We start from the raw sequence: 26,974 nt of genomic DNA, 5'->3' as shown, positions 1-26,974 counted from the left end.
TGTTCAGAATTTCCAGAACAATGAGGAATACATGCTCCATAGAACATAGGAAAGGATCTTTCTTACATATTCTAGAAAATAACTGAAAATATTTGTGTTAATGTCTAAGCTTTCATGCAATCCATGTTAGTAACTTCACTATCCCATTTCTGGAAAGAGCAAGAGAACTAAAGAGATGAAAGACTCAGATTTCAGGCTGCAGAGAGACCTTTATACCTATCTTGTAGCCATTTACATAAGTTTACAGACAATACTAGTTTAGTTTAAAACAATGCTGAGAAAACAGTGAATGCCCTGCATGTCTTTGTGGATACAGGAATTGGGGAAATGTCAAGCATGTGGTTTGGATTTCTCCAGTCCAGGGTCAGGTGAGATTCATTGTAGTTCTGGTCATGGTGAGGTCTGCCTTTGCAAAAAAAAATATGTGATGGAGCAACGAAATGCAGCAGTTGTTTCTGTTGAAGTCTTTTTCCCATAGGAAATGTAATAGAAATGTAAAGACTTATTTTTATATTTATGCCCCAGCAAAATCATTTGTAAGAAAAGTCATTAAGTTGATCCCTTTTATTCCACTTTTCAAGGCTGAGTAAACATTTCTTCAAATGTAGTTTCACCTAACAGGAGGAAGGCATTCACTGTTTTTCATATGAAGTTTTTTATTGGTTTCAGTGCTAGGATATAAGAAAAAGAAGATTAGATCAACAATGACCGACTCGTTGCCTAGCAGAAATCTTGAAACCCAATATCTTAATATTAGTACAGCACACATTTCATATGTAATGTATAAAGTGTTTTCTTAAAAAACAAAATAAAACATAGGCATGCTTACTTTATCTGAAAAATATAAAACTTACAAGAAACAATATGGGACAATGGACAGAATACTGAACTTGAGCTGGCACAGTGCTTGGGCAGGATGTTAGGTTTGGATGAGTTCATCAAAAATTACTCTCATTCTTTTAATGCTGTTGTGGTCACATCGGGTGGCAGCATTTAGCTGACCATAACTAATCTTGAGAAAGCTAAACAGGATCACATTTGCTTAGAACTTAAATGGAAACTGCCAGGATATATCCAATTATTAGACCAGACCAGGATATTATGGTAAGCAACCCAAGATAAGGTGAGAGCAAATCATGTCTGGATGTGACCATGCGGTTAACAGGAGTTGAGACTGATTAAAGAAAAGTGGAGAGATTATTTTTTATAATTACTTCCCAGGAAAGTAAAAATTACTGGTATATTAATTATCATTATCATTATGACAGCCATTACTTCTAAGATAAATAAAGTGTTTTTCAGGATTTAATACTCTCGTAGAGTATTTGAACAAACAATGTAATGGAATCTTATTATTAAACAAAAGAAAATGAAACATTCTTGAAATATTTAAGGAATTGAGATCTTGACAGTCTGAAATGTTAAGAAGCCCTCTCTTAATGATAGGCTGGTTCTGTGTTTGATCAACACAGAGGAGTATGCCTGAATGGATTAGGCAGATATATAGAAGGCTAAAAGCAGGTTTTTAAATTGGACTCAACTAATACAGTTTACAGTTTAAGTGTAACATGTTGCATTTGCCAAGCTTCCATAGGCAACCTTGTACATTCTCTACCTAAACACTCTAAAATATATTTCAAGGCAGCCTCGCAAAGAACATATTTTGGCAATCCAATCTTAAAAGAAAAAATAACATACAGCAAGCCAGTAACACAGCATAAATCACTAAGGCAAGGCCTGGTTCTTTTCTAGGGAAAATCCAGTTACCAAAACAACTATGAATGGAAAAAAAGTTCCCTGGCCATGTGGCCATGGCCATTTGAACTTCTAGTAAAACTGCGGAGCCTAAGAGTATTTCTAAACAGCTTCCTTGCCTTTTTAGAGGGAATGTAACTTATTAAAAGGAAATGGCATACCCTTCTTGAAATTGATGGTTTTCCAACTTTGAACCTCATCTATAACAACATTTCCTGTAGATAAGGCTTTGACATTCCCACTGCTGAGAGGAAGACAGTCTGCCTTGGTAACCTTCCATGTGGACAGAGCTTCACTTTCTATAGTTCTCACCCAGAGGGACCAGTGGAAACAAAGGAAAGGGCTGGATGTCCTGCACTTGAATGCTATGTTGCACGCCAGACATCTGGATGGATTCTCACAATTGTTCCATGTGATTTATTTACACCACAAACACAGACACAGAGTCCTTGATTTATAACCATAATTGAGCCTGGAATTACAGTCATAAGACGTGTTAGTTGTTAAGCAGATCACCACATCACCACACCCAATTTTACAGTCTTTTCTGCGGTGGTCATTAAGTGAATATCACAGTTGTTATATGAAGTCATTTTCATTTATTTATTTTTTGGAAACTGGAAGTAAACACCAGAAACCAGCAAAAAAAATGTAAAAATTGTGACTGCAGGAAACGGCACATAGCTTTAAATGTGAGCCGGTTGCCAAGCATCCTAAATGCAATCATGACTGCGGGGGTGGGAGGGAGTGTGTGCGGCCATCAGAATTCTGGAATCGAGTCATAAGTAGCTCTGGGGCAGTTTATTATAACTGTGAATGGTTGCTAAGAGACTGGTTATTAAACAAGGACCACTTGTATCCCACATTTGTTTTTATAAATAACTCAGGTCAGCAGACAGACCTAATACTCCTTGCTCCTCTATTTTCCTCACAAGAATAATCCTGTGAGGTGAGTCGGGCTGAGAGAGAGAGTGACTGGCCCAGTCACCCAGCCGGCTTTCATGTCTAAGAAGGGACTAGACCTCAAAAACATCATAGAGTTATGCCATGTTTTTGTAACAATAATGCTGCATATAATAATTTGGACTCCTTACAATAAATAATTGACAAAATATGTTTTTAATGTCCCTCAACTTGTAGGAGGCCTTTTGGTCCAATACTGGCTTTCATGGGAAAAAAAAAGAGTAAATGCTAATTAATTTCTCTTTCTCTGGCAATCCACATGCAATCTTCCAGAGACGCTCTGAGGTGTCTGGAGAACACATTGAAAATTGTTGGAGGGGTTTGCACAGAAAAAAGAAATGTGAAAATCATCTACTTTGTTCACAGATATCCCAATTCGCTGATGGAAGAACTTCCTATCAGCAAGTAGACACAATTAGATAAAAGGACACTTTCCTAAGTCAAATAGACTTCTGATGACTATATAGACACATCAGTTTAGTTCTCTTGATAACAATAAAAAAAGGGTTTGCTATTACTTTCTTTATAGTAGCAGTTATAATGATCTTACTCCCTAGTTTACTTTACTACTTTGGGATTTCCTTGAATTGAAGAATATAAGGAATTTAAGAACAACTATGTCAGATTTTGCTTAGTTTTGTTTGTTTGTTTAAGAACATCTAAGTTTGACCTAGGTGGAAAAAACTTTTATTAATTTTTGGTGAAAAAAAATCATTTGTCATGGATACAATAATAGAATCCCTTTGCTGTTTTTCATGATTTCCTTTCCTCTTGTATTCCTCTTATTCAGGTGATATCCTTTTTTTTAATTGGCCTGATGTCTATGATGATCCCGTTATGCAAATCCTTTGAAGCTCTTATTGTTGTCTGCCTTATCATGGGCCTTTTTGATGGATGCTTCATTTGTATCATGGCACCCATTGCTTTTGAGTTAGTTGGTGCACATCATGTTTCTGAAGCAATTGGATTCCTTTTGGGCTTGATGTCTATACCAATGACAGTTGGCCCACCTATTGCAGGTAGGCAGAAATGTTTCATTAAATGTGTAAAAAGCATATCAAATAGTAATGCTGTTATGTTTTTAACTGTTTTAACTGTGTATTTTTAATATGTTGTAAGATGCTCAGTCCTTTAGATTAGGTGGCCACAATACATTTAACATCATCATCGTCCAACAACATCTGCCTATATTAAACTTTAGAAAGGACTTTATAGGTTGATAAAAATGCCAATTCTAGTCTAAATATCTGTGACCAACCACAATAATAATAATAAATGAAGGTAGTACCAATAATAATAGATTCCTTGGGAGCAATCCCAAAACAACTGGAACACCATCTGCATTGACAAAATCATCCTCAGTCAAGAACCAGGATTTAGTAAAGGCTTCTTGTTGGAGGGAATCTCTCTTTATTTATTCTTATTCTTTCCATTGGAATAGCATAAAAAGGTTTATACTACAAGGGAGATTGTAGAAAACCACTGCTCTTCCTCCTTACAATATCAATTCCCTGAACACAATTTATATATCACCTAATAGCAGTTTTCCTTTTCTGAGGCTTCTTTTGAAGAAAAGAAATGCTTTATTAAACTACAAGATTTTTTAATTATTATTTTAAGACCTATGTTGGGTGATTATTGTATGTATAATGAACTCAGGGAGTACTTCCACGTTTTAAAAACCTGCTGAAAAATCTACCTATTTAGCTTGAGTGTTATATATTATTTTCTTTTTCCAGGAAAGTTACGGGATCTCCTAGGCACTTATGATGTGGCATTCTACCTAGCAGGAATTCCACCTATTATTGGAGGAGCTATATTATGTGCTATCCCATGGGTGCATGAAAAGAGGAAACACAAAGAACAAGCTACACCTGTGAATGGAGAAACCACAGAAAAAATGCTGGAAATCAACCCCTCCCCTGTATCGGACTCGTATGAGAAACCTAGCAAAGAATCAGAAACTGTTATTTAATATTGCTATTTTTTTCTACCAGATTGAATTTATTTTTATAAAATTATGTAGCTTTCTGTTTATAAACTGAGTGATCATGATCATGCTTATTGGCAAAGCTATGGCGAGCAGTGTGGAAATAGTATCAAGAAATCTTTTCAGCTGTTTTGGTTGCATTTACAAAATACGTTTCCACTTTTATATGACCAATGTTATAACTGAATATATGCTAGTGAATGTGTAGGTAGAGATATATGAATGTATATTTGGGAGTGAATATCTGTCCTGTTTTATCAGCTGATTTCCTCCCAATCCCTTCACTTTTATAATCTGTCCAGCAGAGTGATTCAGCTGGAATTTTTAATAGCATCTAGTGGTTTTAAAACTATTACTGCTAATTTTTAAAAGTTCCGGGGATGTAGATTCAGAATTTTTTAAATTGTGGTAATTGTTTTGCAAAATGAGATCTGCTCTATAGAGTGTTACCAAGTTCAATAACTTACAATGCCTCATTGTGTGATTTGCTTCTTGGTGAAGTTTTGGCCTTGTTTGATTCAGTCCATGGTATATTGCTTCTGAAGGGAATATAAGGTCCAGCTTAATCCAAATGCATACCAATACCTGACACCGTGATGGTGAACCTATGGCACGCGTGCCAGAAGGTGGCACTCAGAGCCCTCTCTGCTGGCACGCGCGCCGTCACCCCAAGTCAGATCTCCGAGGCGTTTCTTTCGTGAGCTTCTGTCCCTGCAAATGATGAAACAGAAGCTCACGAAAGAAAAAGATCTTACCTCTTGTTGCACTGCCGGTGTTGGGATGCCCTGCCTCCCCTGGTCAGCTAGTCTTCAGATCTCTGCTGCGCATGCAACTGTGCACGCACATGTGTGCATGTGCATGTCTGTGTGCACATGCACACACCTTTCATTTTGGGATGCGCGCACACATAGTTTGGGCACTCGGTGTCTAAAAGGTTCACCATCACTGACCTAACATAACTTACAATTACAGCATTTATTTTTATAATATTGATATGTACACGATAAAACAGAATATTATAAATGCAATACTGACACTTATTAGTTTTTTGTAAATTTTCTGTTGCTTAAAATTTAATAGTTCCATTCTGTATTGCTTCCTGTTTCAATATAGATAGTACTATAGTAAAGTTAGGGCTATTTCATACCGAATAGTTCAATTAAAGGCTGATTTTTTTTTCATGTGTATATGGGAAAGTATGTGCTGAAACACATGACCATCGTGTCATTTAGTGCCTAGGAATTATAGTTCAAGCAATTATTTGTTAATAAGGTTTTAAAATTACAGGTAGTCCTCACCTTATGACCATAACTGGGATTGCAACTTTTGTTGCTAAGTGAAGCAGTTATTAGATGAGTCACGCCCAATTTTATGACCTTTTTGCCATGATTGTTAAGCGAGTCACATGGTCATTTAGTAAATCCGGCCTCACCCATTGACTTTGCTGGTTAGAAGCCCCCTATGAAGGTTATAAATGATGATCACATGAACCAGGACACTGTACCTGTCATAAATACATGCCAGTTGCCAAACACCCCAATTTTAATCACTGTGGGGATTCTACGATGGTTGTAAATGTAAGGACCAGTTATAATTCATTTTTTCCAGTGCCTTTGTAACTTCAAGTAGTCCCTAAAGAAATGGTCATAAGTCAAGGACTATCTGAAGATATGTTAAGTACACTGACGTGAATTTTTCAGTTATATTTGCATGTTTTTATTATTGATTCAGAGTTCAGCAATTTTACATGTGAATTGCTTTCTCTGTTGTTTTATTTTCAAATCAAAAGATATATTTAAAATAGCATTAATTATTCAAGTTTCAGTATTGCCGTGCATTTCTCTGGTCCTTCCTGTGCAATAGCACAATTATTAAAAATAACAATCCTGTGGATGAAGGCCAATTCTAATTCTATCTTGCTCAGGTCCTGTGCTCTGTACCAACAGCAGAAACAAGCAGGATAGATACTGAGAATGACATGGCAACACCCACATGGGTTATCTCTCAGTATTTTGAAATTAAAGCTGCATTTGGCTGAATAGATGTGGTACCTTTCCAGGTCTTGCAGTATTCTATCCTTTTTTCTCAATAGACACATTTTGCAGAATCCAGTTCATCTTGGCAGCTCTTTAGACCTCCAGCTGAAGGATGTAAACTGACCATCAATTATGTACTATGTACATACTCATACTTTTTTTCACCTGCAGTAAGCAACATTATGCAGTGTGCAAAATAAGAAATAGTGAGCCCGTCAAATTAAAGCCTCAAGATAAGAAAACACGTGACTAAATCTGATTTAGTTTCATGCTAAAGTATTTCATCACTTCAAATCATTTCACTCTCCACCTAGTCTCCAAAGAACTTTAGGAAGCAATGAATGTTAACTAATCAAGGAGAGAACCAACCTAGAACTAAAGAGAAATTTCCTGACAGAACAATTAATCAGTGGAATGACTTGCCTCCAGAAGTTGTAAATGCTCCAATGCTGGAGGTTTTTAAGAAGAGATTGGACAACCATTTGTCTGAAATGGTATAGAGTTTTCTACTTGAGAAGGCGATTGGATAGAAGACTTCCAAGGCCCCTTCCAACTCTGTTATTACGTTATTCTATTTGAGAATAAATGGTATTTGACCATTTTCACCCACTTCTAAAATAATCTTTTTAGTTCCATCAAAGCTTTTCCTCTGCCTTTTTCATTCTTGAGTGCTTCTTGCTCTATTTGACTACATTTTTTCAGCTATATATTTTCCTTTTTACATTATAAATCTATCAGCTACACTTTTTATACTTTCTATTAGCATTATATCACATACTTCTGCGGCACTCAATGATTGATTACTTATGCGCCATCAAGTGAGTGTTGACTCTTATCAGCCAGATAGATACATTTTCTCCATGACAGCCTGTCTTAACCTGATCTTTCAACATCAGTGTTTTCGTTCTATTCCAGTGTCCAGTTCACCTTATCTACCCTTTTAATTCATATTTTTCATGGAGGACTTATTATCCTACTGGGGTCATTCTAGTTTCAGTCATATTTTGTTTTAGGGTTTCCCCATTAAGTTCTCTTTTCCCTCAAATCCATTCTTTACACTATTCAAAAATGGTGGTAGTTTCATAAACACAACCTCTCTACATCCTTACACTCTTTACTAATTCTCTTAACCTTTCATCATAATCATTTTTGCACATGAATATACTTACATTTAAACTACATATTTGAAACAGATTTTTCTAAGCAGACATTTACCAGTTACCATCCTCATTTGTTCTTGGGTCTCTGAATTGCTCATTTAGTTTTTTGTGTTCTCTCACCTTGTTCAAACCCATCCATTGATGTTACCCAACAAAATAATTTTTCCTACATCATATTCATTCACAACATCGCACAATTTTACTAAAACTCATCGCTGGCATGTACACCATTTACTAGAGCTATTGTCAACCTACAGAATATTAATTTTATAAGTATAACATTTTTTTGACAGCAATTCATCCTTTCTGACATAGATTTTAGCTTTCATTTGTCATTATATCTTCTCTGCATGTATTCATCAACCCCAGAATATTAGAGTAATTTCATTCACTTCTTGATTTTTGTTTGGTTTAAGAAAATCCTGTCCAGAATGAGACACTTTGTCAATCTGCTGGCATTGAGACTTAACAAACTACCATATCCTCCCACTGCCAATTCTCTCTTGCTGAAGTACTATCTCCCATTTTTCTGTTCTAGGAAAGTATCTAATTCCTTTTTCTGGGTGGGTTTTACTGGGCATATGAATAGATAGAAGAAAGATAAGATAGGCAGAATTGATAAATACAAAGTTGAAGCATCAAAATGCCTATACAGACACAACAACTAGAATTAAAGTAAATTCATACTATTCTGTTGGTCTCCAACATCCTTTAGAGTTAATTTTAGCAAGAATGCTGTATTAGCAGTTTCGCCATTTTTACAGTCATGAAGTAGAAAGCAACCCTTTGGACCTGAGGGTTAAATCCTACTACCCTAAGTGACTGGAAAAATGAAAAATGTTGCAATCTCACAGGGAAATATAAATGACTCAGGGGAATAAAAACAGTAATTAAATATATATATATATATATATATATATTTGTTAACAGTGTTATAAACACTGTACTATTGTAGCATTCCTGGTGAAGATGGTTCTGGAACACGCACAGAGTAACCATTGATTCAGCTGTGAGGGTCACTCTTGCCTTTAAGATGTAGCCAATGAAGTGCTGGGATTAGTATTAAAGGACATCAGCCAAAGCAGACAGGAGTGCCTGGTAACAGGGGAACAGGGCAGGGCAAATAAGCCCTTAGTTTCACAGACATATAACATACCTATATTTGCTTTTTTCATTTAATCAATTAATCCATGCTCTTTATCATTTACTCTTATATTCCAAGTCACAATCTAACATATGTTGTCACTAGATGAGCCCATAACAACTCATCACTACCACTCTACTTGTATTTCTAAAAAAAATATAACCAAAGCCATTTTACACTAAATGCATACATGCTATGTGATGCAAGCTAAATTATCTACAGTTTAAGAGACTAGCTTGCATGCCAACATACTGTTGCTTGCATCCCACTAAATAAAAGAGATATAATATTTTAGCACTCATTCAGCAACTGCATACCACTCAGCAAAATCCTAGCAAAACCCAGATTGCTGTGGCCTCCAGTTCTGGTGACCTATTTAGTGGTGGTCTTGGACTTTTGGCTCCTGCTCGAGAAGTCATCTTGTGCACCAATTGAATTGAAAAACTGTCTGTTTCTCTGGGCATTGGGTATTATGATTATACAAGGTATTTAATCATTTTTCAATGGTTTATAATTTTGATTTGGCTTCATTTTCTTCTATTTTCTGTTGTTTTATCTAGTTCCTGTTTCTTGTTTTACTTGTATGTCACAATCTCTGAATTGGGCTGCCATATCCAGTAAATAGATTATCTAAATAAATGTGATCATTACAGCATCTTTGTCTTTCTAGTGTTTTTTAGCTCCAGGACTCTTGTGAGGCACAGAAATGTAGCAAATGAACTTAAATGGCTTCTTCAAAGGAGATTCAAAAGCACTGAACAGGCGAAGGTTTCCTCTGTATTTACCAATAAAAGATACCCATGGAATGGCTTCTGTTATTTTTGCTTATTTATTAGAAACAGCAAGGAGGTGCTTCAATCAATTTTATGCTATGTTTATGGAAGAGGAACATATACAATAAAGAATTTCATTTCTGAGGTGTGTGTGTGTTATATCTGTGTTTGTGTACAACTGCAGTTTTAAACAGATAGAAAATATTGTCCACAGGTTGTTGAGATGCCTGCATATATGGAATTGTTTTATATTTTTGGTCATTTCTCATAGAGATCTACAGGACATAATCATAATCAGATGTTTTCTGTTTTTCTTAGATTTCAGCAAAAATTTCTTCTAAGAAAGATGATTTTGTAATGTTTTGTTGAGAAAGTAAACCAGTCTTGAACAGATTACTTCAGTTATTACTTTTATGAGAGAATTTATCGCTGCCTTTTTTTGTTGGATCATCTTTTTTATTTCTGTATTGTTGAACTATTTTTTTTCTTTTTTCTCTTTTTTACAAGTCCTAAAGGGAACTGGACTACAGTACTTAAAGAAGCATGTTAACACATATGAATTTATTAGTCAAATGATGAAGAAACAATCTGTTTGCTTAACTGGATATTTATTTTATAGGCTACTGTAGTTACTACCAATTCAAAGAGATAACTCCTCCTTTGTAATGGATTAAAACCAAAATACAAAAGATGACGTAAATAAAATTAAAACATCACGCTGATAAGATCCTTGGAGTAAAATATAGTGAACCTTGTTTTGAAATTGTTCAAAACAATTTCCACTACCAGGGGGACAAAAATATAACCCCCCCCCCAAATCTGCATCAATAACTGGTCCTTTCCAGGCTTTCTGAATGCCAGATAGGAGGGAGGCAATGAAGAAAAGGAACATTCCCATGGCTGTTGCAGGTGCTATCCCTGAGCAAAGAGACATGGAAGGAGCTGCTTCTATTTAGATTTTATGGGATTTCTCTGCAAGAAAACCAAGGATGGTTCTGAAGAAGACAATCCTGCCTTGTCTGCATTAGTTTTATTAGCAGAGCAGATCTTAGCATTTTGATATATACATATGGAATAATTATCAATAATGGGATAGAAAATAAATTGCAATTCCATGCAGTTTATCCTGTGCATCCCATGTAGAAAACAAGAACATTCCATATCTAAGGCTTCAGAAGGTGAAGATGTTTGTGAAACACAAGCTGATTTGTCAATCCAGATACTGAATAAACAGAACATATAGGTAATCCTCGACTTGCAACAGGTCACTTAGTTAAAATGGCACTGAAATAAGTGAGTTGTGATTGTTTTTCAGAGTTACAACCTTTGCAGCATCCCCATGATCATGTAATCAAAATTCAAATGTTTGGCAACTGGTTCATATTTATGACCGTTGTTGTGTCATGTAATCACTTTTTGTGATCTTCTGACATGCAAAGTCAATGGGGAAGCCAGATTCACTTAACAACCGTTACTAAATGATCAACTGCAGCGATTCACTTAACAATGAAGGCAAAAAAGTAATAAAATGGGGCTAAACTCACTTAACAAATGTCACACAACAACAGAAATGTTGGGCTCAATTGTGGTCATAAGTCAAGGACTACCCATAATGCCAAAAAGCTGACCAGATGGGCTTTTAACTGAAAGCAATTTTTTTTTGCTTTTGTCTCTCTCTGTCTCCGGGTAGTAGGAACGTCTTGAAATCTAGAAAAGAAGCAATCTTGATTGGAAGTCAGGAAATTAGATCACTGATTTCTAAAAGCTTCTAACAAGTAAATATTATGAATCATCAAGTCATTGTGAAATCTTAGTAAATGCACAGATGGATCATCTCCGGGATGATCTGCCCTTACCCTAACCGTTGAGATCTCCTGATGCATCCATCACTGTGCTAATAAAATCCTTTTCACCTTTCTACTTCAATCCTTTCTGGCATTATGTATTTCTCAAGGGAACTGGGTTTTTGCATAGTATGTCCATTATGTGATAATGATAATTTGAGCCTAATAATTTGCACCTTAAAATAAATTTTAATTGATTTGTTCCATTTGTTTGTTTTCTGACAATCTATGGCATTCTTGGGAGTTTTCAAAGTATCAATATTATTTTTATCCAGTTTCCTGAAATTTCCTGCATGATTCTGTGATCTTCGTGATCAGGTATAAATACATCAGGGCATCTGAATCTATTTTCCAGCGCTTTTATTGCTATGCATTGTAGTGCTAGTTTACAACTCATTTGATTGTTAGTTCTTTGTTGGTAGTTCATTCTAAAAGGCAAAAGCTATTGTTACTTCATTGCTAGTTCTAAGGATGGCTGCTAACATGTTGTAGCGTTGGAAAACATTCCTTTTTTTGTGTGTGTGCCTTTTTTATTTTTGATGTCCTTAAAGATTTTGTAATAACCTCTTTTTGTCAACAGCTTTCAGAAATTCTTTGCTAAGTGTCTTTCCAAGAGCTTTATTTTTCTTGACTTTTGCTTCTCTTCTTGGCAATTTCCGCCATTTGTTCTTACATGTAATTTGATTTCTTCTATTCCTTGGTCTTTGGCAGTTTCTTTAATCCCTGACAACTTCCTTGATTTTGTTTCAAGTTTCTCTAGTTCCCTAACAAAGTGATTCCTGATCCTCTCCTTGAAAATGATGAGCATATATATACTTAGTCATCATATCGTAGGGACTGGATGGCTTTATTCTTCCACTTTAGCTTGAGTTGGAACATGTATATCAGCAGTTTGTGACCTGCTGTGGTTAGCCCCTGGCCATACTTTTCCTATTACAATATGACTGAATTCTTCCATCTTTTTGTACCAATAAGAGTTTAATTTTTGTGAACTCCATCTGGATATACTCATGTATGTTGGCATCATTTTGGTTGTCCTAAGACTGCAATGAAGAAATAATTGGATTGAATAGTTTATTATTCTAAGCTGCTTGTCTGCTTCATTTCAGCTTATAGGTCACATATCCAATTACCTTTTTAATGTTTCCAACTTGGAAGTAGCTCATGTTGCTGGGGTATTTTTATTTGTATCCCAACTTTATTACTTTTACAAATAATTCAAGGCAGTGAACATATGCAACACACCTTCCTTCTATTTTCTCCACAACAACCCTGTGAAGTGACTTGGGCTGAGACAGAGTGACTGGTCTATAGTCACCCAGCTGGCTTTCATGGTGAATTGAACTCATGGTCGTTCTAATTTGGTGCCTTAACCACTCAACCAAACTGGCTTTAATGTTTGTCAATTTTAGATTGAAAATTACCATAAAACCCACCAGTTTCTGCACTGGTGGAGAATAAAATTGGAGAGTAAAATTGGATAATTTGCTATTGAGAGGGTATCTTCACAATTTCATTGTGATTTACCATTGCCTTTTCCAATGCAGTATGAAATTCCATTTTTACTGTTGTCACTAAAGCAATAATTCACGTCTAGCATATTCTGCCCAATATATTTACCTGCTTGCTTTAGTTGAGCAGCTGGGATGATCTTCATACCTCTGTGACATTGCTGAGTACCGTATATGTATTTTAGTATATACTCCCAGAATATTTTAGTTGTTCCTGATAGAAAACTGCCATGTTGAGGCAGGATAGCAGGGCAGGAAAATGGAATAATTAGTATTATTAAATTTAGATGCAGTATAAGCTTGGTTTGGGAGCGCTGCCTTATTTTAAAGAGACTGGTCTAGATTGTTGTGCCTGTTGTGTGTGCATGGGAGACCCTACATTGATGGAGCAACTGTCCACAATCACAATTACCTTTTTCACCTGTTTTTGTTTCAACTTTTTTTCTTGTTTTTCTGATTTGCTGTGTATAATAAAGACTGATTCTTACTGAATCTGTGATGTTTATTCTGGAAAAGGAGACCAATTTTCAGTAGAGGAGGAATGGAATAGCTTCTTTTCACTATCTGATCTAAGGGCAGCTGCAACTGATTGCACTAGAAAATAAAGACATGGGATGAGCTAGCCAGCCAACAGACAGGATGGTCAAGGGATTTCCATCAGCCCCCATAGACTACTCTGCTTTTGAAATAATAATAATAATAATAATAATAATAATAATAATAATAATAATAATAATAATAATAATAATAATAATTTTATTTCTATACCGCCCTTCTCCCGAAGGACTCAGGGCGATGTACAGCCAATTTAAAAACACAGGACACAACAATAATTAAAAATTAAAATAATTAAATAGATTTGGCCGATTTAAAACCCCAAAAATTTTAAATACCCAATTTAAAATTATTATGTTGATAGCCCTGCCTGGCGGAATAACAGGGTCTTCTGTGCGCAGCGAAACACCCGGAGTTCGGAGAAAAAATATTCACTTGTTATAATTTAGAACTTACTAACTACAACTTTATAGCCCAACTCAATAGATATAAAAGGCTTCATTTCCCACAGGTAGATAAAGTTGCACAGTTATGTGCCCACGCTGTTAATCGCAACGATATTACATTCATCAATTACCAATGTCCCCAGAGGGCAAACCCTTTTTCGGGTATGAAATTTTAATTCAAGGGCCAAATTCTATTTTGCTTTCAAATAACCCTATTTTTCTGTGCGGTGGCCAGTTCGAAGAAAATTCTCAAATTATGGATCAGAAGCCGAGATAGCTGCACCTCTGCTTGCCTCGGCCACTTAGAAGAATGAAGGGAACTATGTTTGTTACAGGTGCCCAAGGCAAGGTAGATCATGCCCGCAATACAGCTGCACCTGCCAGGAGTAAAATAAACTTTGTTTTTGGAGTATTTCCTTATTTGAAGCCACAGTTGTATTGCCTGCACTCTTTACTAACATAAGGCGATGAGCCACCATTCTCCCGGGCTCTAAAATCTGGCTGACCTTCCTCCCACGGACCGCTCTGGATATCAGTGGCCGCAGAATCCGATTCCCGCTTTGGATGTTCCTCTTCCTGTCTTGTACACATGGCAGACCTCGACTAGCGCTGTAACATAACTTTCCCTTCTGTTTTCAGGCTTTTTCTTTTTTTGTCTGTTTTAATCCCGTACTCCGGGAAATGAGAGTTGCTTGCAACGGAGACTCTTGACAATCTTAAGATGCGTGTCGTCAATTATTCAATCAACCAAAAGTACTTTTAACTGATCGTCAACAGCAGCGGGCTTTCCTGCAAACAACTCATCCAACGACTCCTTCGCGTCCAGTTGGGGTTTGCTTTTTTCCTTACAAGTAAGACCCAAGTCTTACTCAGAATAACAGAGTTGCAAGGGACCTTGGAGGTCATCTAGTCGGTTCACTATTCATTTATTTGTCCTTTCGTTTGCGATTAATATCTGAATGGGTGTCGGTTTGTATAGGCAATCCACCCCACCCTTATGTTTTATACTTTTTTTGTGTCATTTTGTAATGAAACGCAGGAATAATAGCAGTTCCTCTACGGTGTAGAAAAGAGAGACCATTAAGAGATTAATCTCCTTTGCTGTGTAACCATACTCCTTCCTCAGTGCTCTAGTACACGTGTCACAAACCTTTCGGACCTCAGGGACCACTGCATTCATAATTTTAAATCCTGCGGACCAGTAATATGATCTGCCTAATGACTGGCTGGGTGGGCGTGGCTAGGTGGTCATGTGACTGGATGGGCGTGGCCAACTTAATGTCACTCATGTCGATGGACGCCTCACCCGCTCTACTTGCCCCTCCCCTCCCAGCCACTCCTCGCCTACCCACCTGGGCTCCTTAGGGCCCCAACAGGAAGCAGTTGTTGGAGCTAAGCAGTCACAATGAGAAAGAGTTGGCAAAACAGCTCAGTTCAAATTGGACTTGACCAAGAAGGAGGCTCAGCAGAAGCACCTCACTGAGGACTACGAGCATAGGCTTTCCAAGCAGAGGGAAGACCTGCGGGGGTGCAAGGCCAGGTACCCGCACCCGGAGGCTCAGTGAGCTGAGATGGTCCGCCAGTTCCAGGCCATGATGCAGTCCCACTGGAACGAGGCCCTCCGGCACTTTTCCACCTGCGGTGCTTCCATCCAGCCTTTACCCAAAGCCCCGCACTAGGAGGCCGAAGCAGACCCCAAGTCGGAATTTCTGCCCCCCTCCGACCCACACAAAAAGACCCCAAAGGGGGAGACTCTCTGCAACAACACAAACATTCATTCCACATATCCGGCCCAGGGGTCGTAGTTTGAGGACCCCTGATTTAGTGCAATATAAAAAATGCAAATAATTTTTCTGTGGACCACCAAAATTTTCTCATGGACCACCAGTGGTCCACGGACTACCAGTTGGCGACCGCTGCTCTAGTAGCCTCTCTTTCCCAGATGATTTGGCAAACGTCACTTTCAACCCTCCAGCAAGAGGGAAGGGTGTGGAACTACGTCAGGGCCCACCGCCTTCGCTTCAGTGGGCGTCGGTCACGTCAATAACCGGAGAGGCGAATTAATTCGCCTGAAGTCAGCCAACGGGAGCATTCGCCAACCTCGGCGTGAAAGGGAGGCGTTTATTGCGGCGACAGCCTCCGCACCGTAAACAGCTGTTTTCCGGTGCTTTCTGGGAATTGTAGTCTTAAGGTGAAAGGCGCTCCTTTCGCCTGCCATGATGCCGGCGGCTCCGGGATTAGTCGGTCACGTGTCGCCTGTCCGGGTCTGCAGCGGCGGCCTTCGGGTGTGAGACATATGGCGGGAGGTGCAAAGAAGCAGGTCCGCTTTGCCCGGCTGGAAGAAGAGGGAGCGCGAGGAGAAGCGGGAGCCCCCGGGGACGCCGCTGGGGAGGATGCGGCTGCTGGAGAGTCGCCGCCTGGAAGCTCGGCGCCGCTTGCCCTTCAGCCGGTCGTAAAGGTGGCCGATGGCAGCGGCCGAAGAAGCCGGGCAGGTGGTGGCCTTGGCGCGGGAAAGCAGGCGGCGGCGGCGGCGGTGGCGGCTTCCCGGCGGGCACTGAAGTGGTGCATTTCGGCTGCTCTTTGCGCCGCTTTCCTGGGCCTGGTAAGGAGGCGAGAAAGCCAGGCGGGCGAACGAGCCGGGCAGCGAGCAGGGTGACAGCCGGCTTCGCCTTCCGACGACCCAGCGGGCGCCTTGCCCTTATGGCCCAGCCGCAGCTTCTTGGGAGCAGCGAAAGAAGCCCGGGGTTGGGCGCTGCCCTCTGGCGCCCTTGAAAGAGCGGCAGTCGGCAGATTGATTGAGCTGCCCCGCTGGGGAGAGATCCGACGGGGATCTCTCTGCCTTCCTTGAGAAGAAAACCTTGTCCTGTTGGACATAGGAACAAATGGAGACGCTTCGCCTTTTGGGCTGCTTTTGTTCAAGCCTAACCTACAGGTAGTCCTCGACTTACCGGCCCAAAACTTACGTTGCTAAGTGAGAAGTTCGTTGTGGGGTTTGCCCTGTTTTACCATTTTTCTTGCCACGTTTGTCAAGTGAATCACTGCAAGTTGTGAAGTTAGTAACACTGTTGTTAAGTGAATCAGGCTTCCCCATTGTCTTTGCTTGTCAGAATGTCACAAAAGGTGGATCCCATGACCCATCCCACGGGGCACTGCAACTGTCATAAATATATGCTAGTTGCCAAACATCCGAGTGTAAATCACGGGACCGCGGGGATGCTGCCACAGTCATAAGTGTACAAAATGGTCATGAGTCACTGTTTTCAGCGATGTAACTTCGACCGGTCAGTAAACGAATTGTTGTATGTCAAGGACTACCTGTACAACACTCTCAGTGTAATGCTGACAATGACAGCCATAACCACTACATCACATGGAATGTTCTCATTCTGCTCTTGCTCTGGAAATTTAAAGTAGGGTGCCTGGTAGGTCTTCCAGTTTCATTTTTGCAACAACCATCTAGGTTGGGATGAGAGACAGTATCTGGCTCAAAAGCACTTTGTGAACGCTGTGGTCATCTGGAAGCTGGGTAACCTTGACTTCAAACCAGCATCCTAGCTTCCATGCTAAAGAATAAATAAAATACTTCCTTTTGTTAATGAGTAGGTCATGTTCTTCATGATACCACTAGATGGGATTAACAAAAAGGCTTGGTCTCGGATGCTGTAGATAGAGGAATGATGTTTGGCTCCTTTTTTTATTTATTAGTGAGACATGAAAACTCTAAGAAACATGAATTTAAATTCAATAAAAGTCTGACTAAAATAAAATAAAGTAAAAAACTGAAACAGGTAGATAAAGGTTCTGATAGCAGATCTTTTTGGAGAGTGGTATTGGTGAATGATAATAATAATAATAATAAAGTTTGATTAATGATGGTAAATTTATTTTGGATAGGGTTGCATTGCCCGTGAATGATACAAGAATAATTACTTATGGAGGTTTTGATCCATATAGACAACTGGAACCAGAGATCTGGAATGCCTTTTGCCAGTCCTGGGTATTTGACACTTTGCCTATTTTCATACTGACAGACCTGTTTTCAAAAAATATCCTTGAGGCCTATTGTGTGAGTCTCCTACTGGATACAATTTGATAGATGATGATCTGAGAAATAAACTTCTTAGAGGATGCCTTAAGAATTTCTGAGAAAGAAATTTCTCTCACCAATGAAGACAAATATACGTCTCCAGCATCCTGCAGAAATTTCTCTATTCTGGGCAATCTTCATGGATATTTCAACTGGTGTGCAGAATTTGAGTGTGTGAACAAACTGATGCATATACACACAAAGTTCACTTCAATACAACTATCCTTATAAGCGTAGATGCTTCTTCTAATAATATGTCAGCAGTTGCAACTTTGGCTTTATCCATGTGGTTTGTGTTATGAATTCTTTCAACTATTTTGTGATACCTAAATAGACTGTTCCCTAGTCATGATAGTCATGTGATACTCTAAAAGAACAGTGGGACAACCAGTTTGGTGTGGTGTAATGATTAAGGCATCAGGCTAGAAACTGGGTGACTGAATTCTAGTCCCGTTTGAGACATAAAATCAGTTGAGTGATCTTGGGAAAGTGTCTTAGCCCTAGGAAGGAAACAATGGCAAACAGCGGCAAACCACTTCTGAAAAACCTTGCCAAGGAAACTGCAGAGATTTGTTTAGGAAGTTGCCAGGAATCAAGATTGACTTAAAGACATCAAAAGACAAAGAAACCTTAAGCAATATAAGTTGCAAGGAGCTACAAATGGAACTACTACTGTTGCCAGGCCTTGTTTATAGGCTTCATAGAAATATCCTGTTGGTAACTGTGGAGAAAGGGTGTTATTCTCTGGTGTACTGCACAGAACAGTGAGGGTAGATATAGTCCATTAACTTAAATCAGCCTTATTTACAAATAAGCATGCTTAGGATTCTAAAGGTTGTAAGTTAACTATTGAATTATTTGAACAATTTTGCAAAGCTTTATTAACAGCTATTTTTATTTCTTATTGATTTGATTTATTTCTAGGGGATGGCTATTGCTATTCTAGGACCAACATTTCAAGACTTGGCTGCAAATGTGAACAAAAATGTCAGTCAAATTTCATATATCTTCGTGGGCCGTTCAATGGGATACTTTAGTGGTTCTCTAATTGGTGGAATACTTTTTGACTGCATGAACTCCAAGTTACTTTTGGGTAAGTGGACAAAAATGAATATGAATAATATAGATTGTTGACCTTGTAGTAGAAGAGGTGTTGCATATCTATCCCTAAGCGAGTTATAATTGTGTTTGTGGATATACTGTATTACACTATAGCAATAGCAATAACACTTAGACTTATATATACCACTTCACAGTGCTTTACAGCCAGTGGTGGGATTCAGCTAGTTTGCACCAGTTCGGGAGAACTGGTTGTTAACTTTCTGAGCAGTTTGGCAAACTGGTTTTTGGAAGAAATCATTAGGGCAGAGAACCGGTTGTTAAATTACTTGAACCCCACCACTGTTTACAGCCCTCTCTAAGCAGTTTACAGAGTCAGCATATTGCCCCCAACAATCTGGGTCCTCATTTTACGCACCTTGGAAGGCTGAGTTAACCTTGAGCCTGGTGAGATTCAATCTGCCAATCTGCTGGCAGGCAGCCAAACTGCCGGTAGCCTGCAGAACTGCACTCTAACCACTGCGCCTCCGCGGCTTTTAGAATGAGAATTAGACACAGGTAATATACAAAGTTGAAAATCCTTCTACTTAGCTGATCAGAAATGGGATAGTAATTGTATCGGCTCTTTCCCTCTAATCTTTTCCTGGTTATTTTAACTTCATCCAAATGTGTATCCATTACAGGGATGAACAAAAGTATTGGAGGGGACCTTGGAATCATGTAGTTCATCTCTCTGCAGAAACCTTCAGAAGAGTAGATTCTATCAATTCATAAATTTCTCCTTGCAAGCCCTTGGTTTTCTTGATTTTTGTCTTCTGCATGTGTCCTAGTTGGTGCTCATCCTAAAATATAATGCTCAGAATTTAATATTATTGGTGCTGTCTACCAACCAGGGGTGAAATGCTCCCGGTTCGGACCGGATCGCCCGATCCGGTAACGATGGCGGCGAGTGGTTCGGAGAACTGGTAGCAAAAATTCCTGCTCCGCCCCCCGTGCCCAACTGAGCCACGTGATCATTAGAGCCTTTTTTTTTATTTTTAAAAGCATTTTTTCTACAACCTCTTCAGCCGAAAAAATGCTTTTAAAAGTAAAAAAAAAAAAAAAAAGCCTCTGATGACCCCAGCTCAACTGGGATTATCAGAGGCTTCTGAAAGCATTTTTTCTGCAACCTCTTCGGCCGAAGAGGTTGTAGAAAAAAAATGCCTTTAAAAGCCTCTGGCGATCCCAGCTGAGCTGCCTGATCGTCAGAGGCTTCTAAAACCATTTTTTTCTGCAACCTCTTAAGGTTGTAGAAAAAATGCTTTTAAAAGTAAAAAAAAAAAAAAAAGTTGGCCACGCCCACCCAGTCACATTACCACCACCAAGCCATGCCCACAGAACCAGTAGTAACAAATTTTACATTTCACCACTGCTACCAACCAATAAATCAGGCTATTTTTGCTCTGGGCTTTAGTCAAATGTCTACTGCATCCCGTTTTTTGCAGTGGAAAGCCTCAACAAAACAGAATGCTTGCATCACTTGTAATATGCTGTACTCTTTGGAAAAATATCAGGACTGGAATTCTTATAGTTTTAGGACAGTGACTTTAGGCTGTGATTCAAAAAGCATTTATATCAAAATAAGGAGCATAGAGAAGTGAAATATTTTGATACTTCCTGTTCAGCAGTCCGGTCTACTAGAAAAGTCATTCCCTTTTTAACATGGTCAAGGAAGTGCTTTTTTATTGATAGCTTCCTTATTTGCATTAGTTATTTAGAACATTACTTCAGGCTCTTTTTAATCTCACTCAAGCGTTCTCAATCCTTTTGCCTTGGTTTCAGAATCACAATTCTTTAGTAACAAATGGGTTTTAGGACTTTTAAATACATTACTTATAAAGATGTATCACGTAGAAATACCACTGAACTGTCATGTAAGTTTAGTGGCATTTCTATATGAGACTACCTTCCTAATCTCTATGGAAGACTTCCTTTTGCAGTCTAGAGGCTTTCAGTTGAATTTGGAACTGGCTTTTCCAGAGCTCCATTTTGTGCACCATTCCTAAAACAGCCTTGCTTACCTCCTATTTCAATTATTGTAGCAGACTGTACATGGGACTGCCTTTGAAAAGCATTTGGATGTGACAGCTAGTCTAAAACATGGCAGGCTGGTCAAGGGATGAGTATTTTTCATTTATACTTGGGTGATCCCACTGCTTTGGGGGGTTTCATTGGTTGCCAGATGACTTCAGGATGGAGTTGAAAGTGCTTCTTGTCACCTTTAAAGTCTCATGGCTTCAGACTCGGTTATCTGAGAGACCATCTTCTCCATGTTCATCTGCCCATCCAGTCAGATGAAATTTCTGGCCAGGTCTCATCTGGTTCAAAAATGCCATCTGAAGGTGCCTAGGAAACAGGCATTTGCAATTGCTGCTCTTAAGCCTTGGATCTGGTCAGTCCCTTCTCTCCTGGGTTTTGGAGAACATATAAAATCCAGCTATTCCAAGTAGCTCAGGAGGAAAGCATGTTATGAATTTTCAAGTAGCGGTGGTCATATGACTTCATATGCTTTGCTTCATCTCTTATGATGGGATTTTTAAATTCATTTGGGGTGAATTTATTGGTGTAGTTATTGGAGGGATTATTTTATGAAGTTTGTGGTTGTTAGTCACTTAACGCCTTTAGGAATGGACAGCATATTAACAAACTAACTTCAGAATTCTAAAGAAGTCAAAGTTTGGGGAAGGATGATAAGCAATTTTAAATTGTGAAGGAAATTGTTTTCTATGCGGCAGTATTTCTATTGAAGCAATGCTTTCTAACAATTGAGTCACCTTCTGGAAACTGTTAAGACAATCCAAAATATACTATTCAGAAGAAAGCCCCATAGAGATCGATAGCATTATTCCAAATTATAAATGCTTATGATACATTTGATATAGGACTGCTACATTAAATAAGCTACCTTTCTTCATGATATAGTAATAATTCTAAATACAAATAAAATTTTTACTGGCTTTGAATTTACTGGATTTAAAATGAAATATGGGGAATTTTAATTCTTAAAATGTTCTATTTTAAAATTTTAAATTATATTTATAGGCTTCTCTATGCTGGGTACAACAGTAGGTCTATATGCTATTCCATGGTGTAAGAGTGCCATCTTGTTAACAATCGTGATGTCCATCATTGGTTTTGCAATGGGAATTCTGGATACAGGTAAAAAAAAAAACTTACTACACATAATCTATTTTTTCCTTCCATCATGTTGCGATCATTCAATGGGACTGTGTTGTTGCCTTCCTTTATAATAAATTATGTGTTCCTAATACATTGCTAAGTGTGTATCATGTGCACAAAACAGGTGAACCTGAAAATTTCCTTACTTGACCAAAGGCCAAACTAAATTTCACCACTTGGTTATATTTGCCTTTTCCTGTTTGCATGCTCTTCTGGGGTTGGGGATAAACATTCAGAGATTGGGAATTGCATGTACTTTAGTCCTAAAATAGTTGATTTGTATATAGAAAGTTTTCTTCACATACGTACACATGCAGATGGGATGCATTCATTGAAAATAACGTGATGTGTAAAATTGTGTCTACATGGATGTTGTCAAACCCAGTTGATGTACAGTTGTTTCAGGATATTCTGTAGACTGAAAATACAGTTCAACTATCTGATAAATTCAACTTCCAATTATTGGTGCTTTAAGTACTTCAGTAATGTTCTGGCTAATGTTTACAGGAGATCATTGTTTTTGCTGAGGGGATCAAGAAAAATGCTATAGTTCCATGGTAGAGACATAGAAAGGTGACTCAGACCAGGACTGAGTGAGAGAGCAAGAGAGAATGCCAAAATATTGTTTAAAAGAGTAAGAGTAATGGACACCTTCATACAATTTTCTTAACAACAGCATGGAATTGGCTTGCCGAATAACATACAGCCCTATAGTTTTCTGGTAGTCCTGCTAAACTTGTAAGTGGATATTAAATGAACAGAAGTATAGCTTAGAAATCATAGAAAGTAATAGTTCCACTTTAATCTGTATTCATACAACCTTTAGTTTGTGTATTGTGTCCAGTTCTGAACACTGTATTTAAGGTTTTAGAGAAAACAAATATATTTAGGGATAGTTTTGAAGAAATTATGAATGTTTATCCTTTGGAAGATTCAGAGAGGATATGGTAATACTTTTCAAATACCAGAAGAGTAGAGTAATTGGCAGATCAAGGCCTGTTTTCTAGTATTCCAGAGTTCAGGATACAGAATATTATGTTGAAGTTACAACAAGGAAAACTCCAACTGAAAGTTCGAAAGAACTTCTTGAGCTGTAAGAGCAGTTAGTAGCATAGTAGAACCAATTGTCCAGAAAAGTGATGGGCTTCTGTTCATTGGATGTATTTACATGGATATGATGCTTTAATTTGGATTCTGGCACTTAGCAGCGAGTTGGAATTGATGTTTTAAATGGCCACTTCCTAAATTGGCCTTCATTGAAATATAATATATAGGAAAGTGTAGCTGTAGCCATAAGAAAAAGTAATTTAAAGTAATTAAAAGATGAAGAAAGCATATAGAAGAGATAACCCTTCTGTAAGAATAGAGTATCAGATGAATGGCAGTGTTCTTGGAACTTATTTTATTACTTTTGGTTAGATTTATATTCTGTTTTTCTTAGAGCAGCTTCAGTTTTTTTCCACAGCAGTTCTGGAAACTAGGTTGGACTATGAAAGAATAACTAGTCCCAATTCATCCACTGAACTTCCGTGACTGAGGATAAAGTTGAGTTTGGATCTCCCTAGTTCTGGTACATCATAATAATAGATGGCTTTGGCTTCTAGAGATTCCAGTACATTTTACTCCTGTCCACATTAATTTGGACTGTTGGAATTGGAGTCCAGCAATATCTGGAGGATCCCATGACTCCCTCTCCTCTGTTGAGTTCATGGTCATTTCTCAAAGTTGAAAACAGGAATGACCTGTAATGATAAAGAAACAAGACAGCGAGGGAAAAGATTGCTTTCCTGATGACAAAATTGCAAAAGTGTAGTACGTACCTTGAAAAGATGAAAGTTGGAATACGAAGGGAATGGCATACGTTAGGTGAAGGTATCATGTAAGTCTATGAAACTTTTTCATATGAAAAGTTGACCCTGAATCTTTATCTTTCAGGTGGGAATGTTCTGGCTTTGGACACATGGCAAGCAGAAGCTGGTCCTCACATACAGGCCTTGCATTTCAGTTTTGCCCTTGGAGCTTTTGTAGCTCCCATCCTGGCGAAGATGGTACTGGGTGGCTCTGCCTTTGAATTGCAGATACATCTGGGTAGCAATATTAATAACGAGTCAGCTATGAATTCTCCTCCTGGGGCTACATTGTTGCCGAAGCTTCATTTAAACTGGAATTTTGTGTGGTCTTATGCTGTGATCGGCACTTACCTCTTACTCGTCGCATTGTTTTTCTTTACTTTATATTTGAGGAGCATTCCTGTTCGAGATAGAACAAAACTTTCCATGCAGAAATACCAAATTGCGAAATATCACCGTGCTCTCATAGTACTTCTTTCTGTGTTTTTTTTTTGGTACGTTGGAGCAGAGGTAACCTATGGCTCCTACATTTTTACTTACGCAAAAACCTATGCTCTTATGAAAGAAACGGAAGCAGCAGGGTTGAACTCTCTCTTTTGGGGAACCTTTGCAGCTTGCAGAGGATTGGCAATCTGCTTTGCGACCTGCTCTTATCCTGGATCTATGATCCTAATAAGTATCATAGGCTCTACTGTGTCATCACTCTTTCTGGTCCTCTTCAATGTACATACAGTTGCTCTGTGGGTCGGTTCCGCGGTGTATGGTGCTTCAATGGCTACTATCTTTCCCAGTGGCATATCTTGGATAGAGCAGTACACCACTATTCAAGGGAAATCTGCAGCAATGTTTGTCATGGGTGCAGCTCTAGGAGAAATGTGTATTCCTGCGGCGGTTGGCTTCCTTCAAGGATATTTTCCCACTCTCCCAGTGCTCATGTACACTGCATTGGGAGCAGCTGTCATGACAGCAGTACTGTTCCCTGTGATGTGTAAATTAGCGGCATCAAATGATGATGCTAAATTGAAGGATGCGGGAGATGGGGAAGTTCAAGAAGCGTTATTGTCCAGCACTTATCCTGAAGACGACGAGGAGGATAATGAAATCAGAGAATGGAATGAAGTAGACTTTGAAATAATTGAGATGAATGACACACTCCAGAACTCTGCCATAGAGACCTCTAAGAAAATCCAAGGAGAATTTACTACCACCATCTCAAGCCAGCCTCCTTCAGAGAATTTGTCATTTAATTCTTCTCCTGTACTTGCTGTCAGATCCCCAAAACAGAAGAGTTCAAATAAGAATGATTAAATTGTCTTATTGTAGTGCAAAAAAAAAAAAATTCAGGAGATCAGAATTTCAACTTTAAGATCATATATTCTTTCAGTATTGGTGGGAAGTTTGCTGACTTCTAAGCAAGGCCTTTTTATTTTAAAGTCTGAAAGGAGTGGAACTCCTTTGTTTAACCATGAGAATGACTGAAAGACAAAGTAGAATATTTCCTAAATTTCTTCTTTTAATATTTTTTCAGGAAAGTGTGAAAACTGTAATTAGAATGAATAAACAGAACTTGTTTTCTACTCCAGTGGTCCCCAACCTTTACGGATCGGTGGATCCGAGGGGACGGTAGGTGGAGAGGGGATGGTTTAGTGTGTGTGGCACTTCCACCAATGTAGCTTTGTGCATGCACATGCTCGCCCACTGCTTGTGCAGCCCGGTTACCAATGGGCCACTGTCTGGCTCCGGGTCGTGGACCAGGGGTTGGGGACTCTTGTTCTCCTCATTGTTGGCTTATAAAATGATGTTTATAATTTGTGTACTGTCCTACAAGTAGCTGAAGAATAAGAATCTTCAATTCATTGAGGTCATTCTGGAAACAAGATAAATCTGGAAAATCAATCCTTGAAGACCTCTGCATTTCTAACTCATGTGTTTCATGTGTTTAGATGGAATCCTAAATATATTCTATCCTATTTAACAAAAAGAATTATTTTTTTAAAAAATAAGTACATGACCACAGTTATGGTTAAATTAGCAAATACGTACCGTATTTTTCCGAGGATAAGATGCACCTTTTTCCCCCCTAAAAGGGGGTGAAAATTTAGATACGTTTTATACACCGAATGTAGCCCTGCCCACCCACTGGCCCCCACCCTTTGGCCTCTGCCTCGCAGCAGTTATCTCCTTGCAAGCAAACAGCAAGAAAAAACAGCTCCTTTCAGCTTCAGCACAGCCTAATTAGCAGGTTGATTGGATCTGCCTCCTGACTCTCAGCTGATTTGCTCTTAGCTGTTTTGTGCAGGGCTCTGCTGCTTGCTGCAAAGAGGTAAATTGCTGGAGCAGATTTTTTTTTCCTTGTGCTAATCAAGCTATGCTGAAAACGAAAATGAAAGTAAAGCAGGCTGTTTGCTGCACCGAGGCAAAATTGCTCAGAGGCAGATTTCTTTTTCTTCTTTTCTTCACCAAAAAAGATAGGTGTGTCTTATAGTCCGGTGCGTCTTATACTCCAAAAATATGGTATTTTAAAATTTTGCTCAGAAGCACTTTGTATAATGGAAATAATTGCTGAAAAGGATTTGAGTTTA

General features: G+C 38.6%; 2 protein-coding genes across 2 annotated transcripts in view; both read left to right on the top strand.

Moving 5' to 3' along the window:
• Positions 1-9,703, top strand: part of SLC16A10 (solute carrier family 16 member 10) — a 43,895-nt gene extending 34,192 nt beyond the window's left edge. Inside the window, exons 5-6 of the mRNA XM_070932812.1 lie at positions 3,509-3,737; positions 4,458-9,703. Coding sequence (XP_070788913.1) covers positions 3,509-3,737; positions 4,458-4,693 — 465 coding nt within the window. The 3' untranslated portion in view covers positions 4,694-9,703. The remainder of the gene's footprint in view (positions 1-3,508; positions 3,738-4,457) is intronic.
• A 6,678-nt stretch (positions 9,704-16,381) lies between these two features.
• On the top strand, positions 16,382-25,725 carry MFSD4B (major facilitator superfamily domain containing 4B). Its single transcript, XM_070932811.1, has 4 exons — positions 16,382-16,779; positions 19,189-19,357; positions 22,405-22,521; positions 24,478-25,725. The coding sequence occupies exons 1-4, from the start codon at positions 16,474-16,476 to the stop codon at positions 25,698-25,700; spliced, it is 1,815 nt and encodes a 604-aa protein (XP_070788912.1). The 5' UTR covers positions 16,382-16,473; the 3' UTR covers positions 25,701-25,725.
• The last annotated feature ends 1,249 nt before the right edge of the window (positions 25,726-26,974 follow it).

The sequence above is a fragment of the Pituophis catenifer genome, unplaced genomic scaffold (genome assembly GCF_029215685.1).
Source record: "Pituophis catenifer annectens isolate HBS135680 unplaced genomic scaffold, rPitCat1.0.hap2 SCAF_1, whole genome shotgun sequence".
Lineage (NCBI taxonomy): Eukaryota > Metazoa > Chordata > Lepidosauria > Squamata > Colubridae > Pituophis > Pituophis catenifer.
Note: the sequence above shows the minus strand (reverse complement) of the source record. Positions and strands in the feature narration are given on the sequence as shown.

What these genes read in the sequence shown, in the direction of transcription:
- MFSD4B (XM_070932811.1), top strand. Translation starts at nt 16,474, where the DNA reads ATGGCGGGAGGTGCAAAGAAGCAGGTCCGCTTTGCCCGGCTGGAAGAA. An exon ending in GCGCCGCTTTCCTGGGCCTG is followed by an intron (nt 16,780 to 19,188) that starts GTAAGGAGGCGA and finishes ATTTATTTCTAG; the next exon opens with GGGATGGCTATTGCTATTCT. An exon ending in AATGGGAATTCTGGATACAG is followed by an intron (nt 22,522 to 24,477) that starts GTAAAAAAAAAA and finishes TTTATCTTTCAG; the next exon opens with GTGGGAATGTTCTGGCTTTG.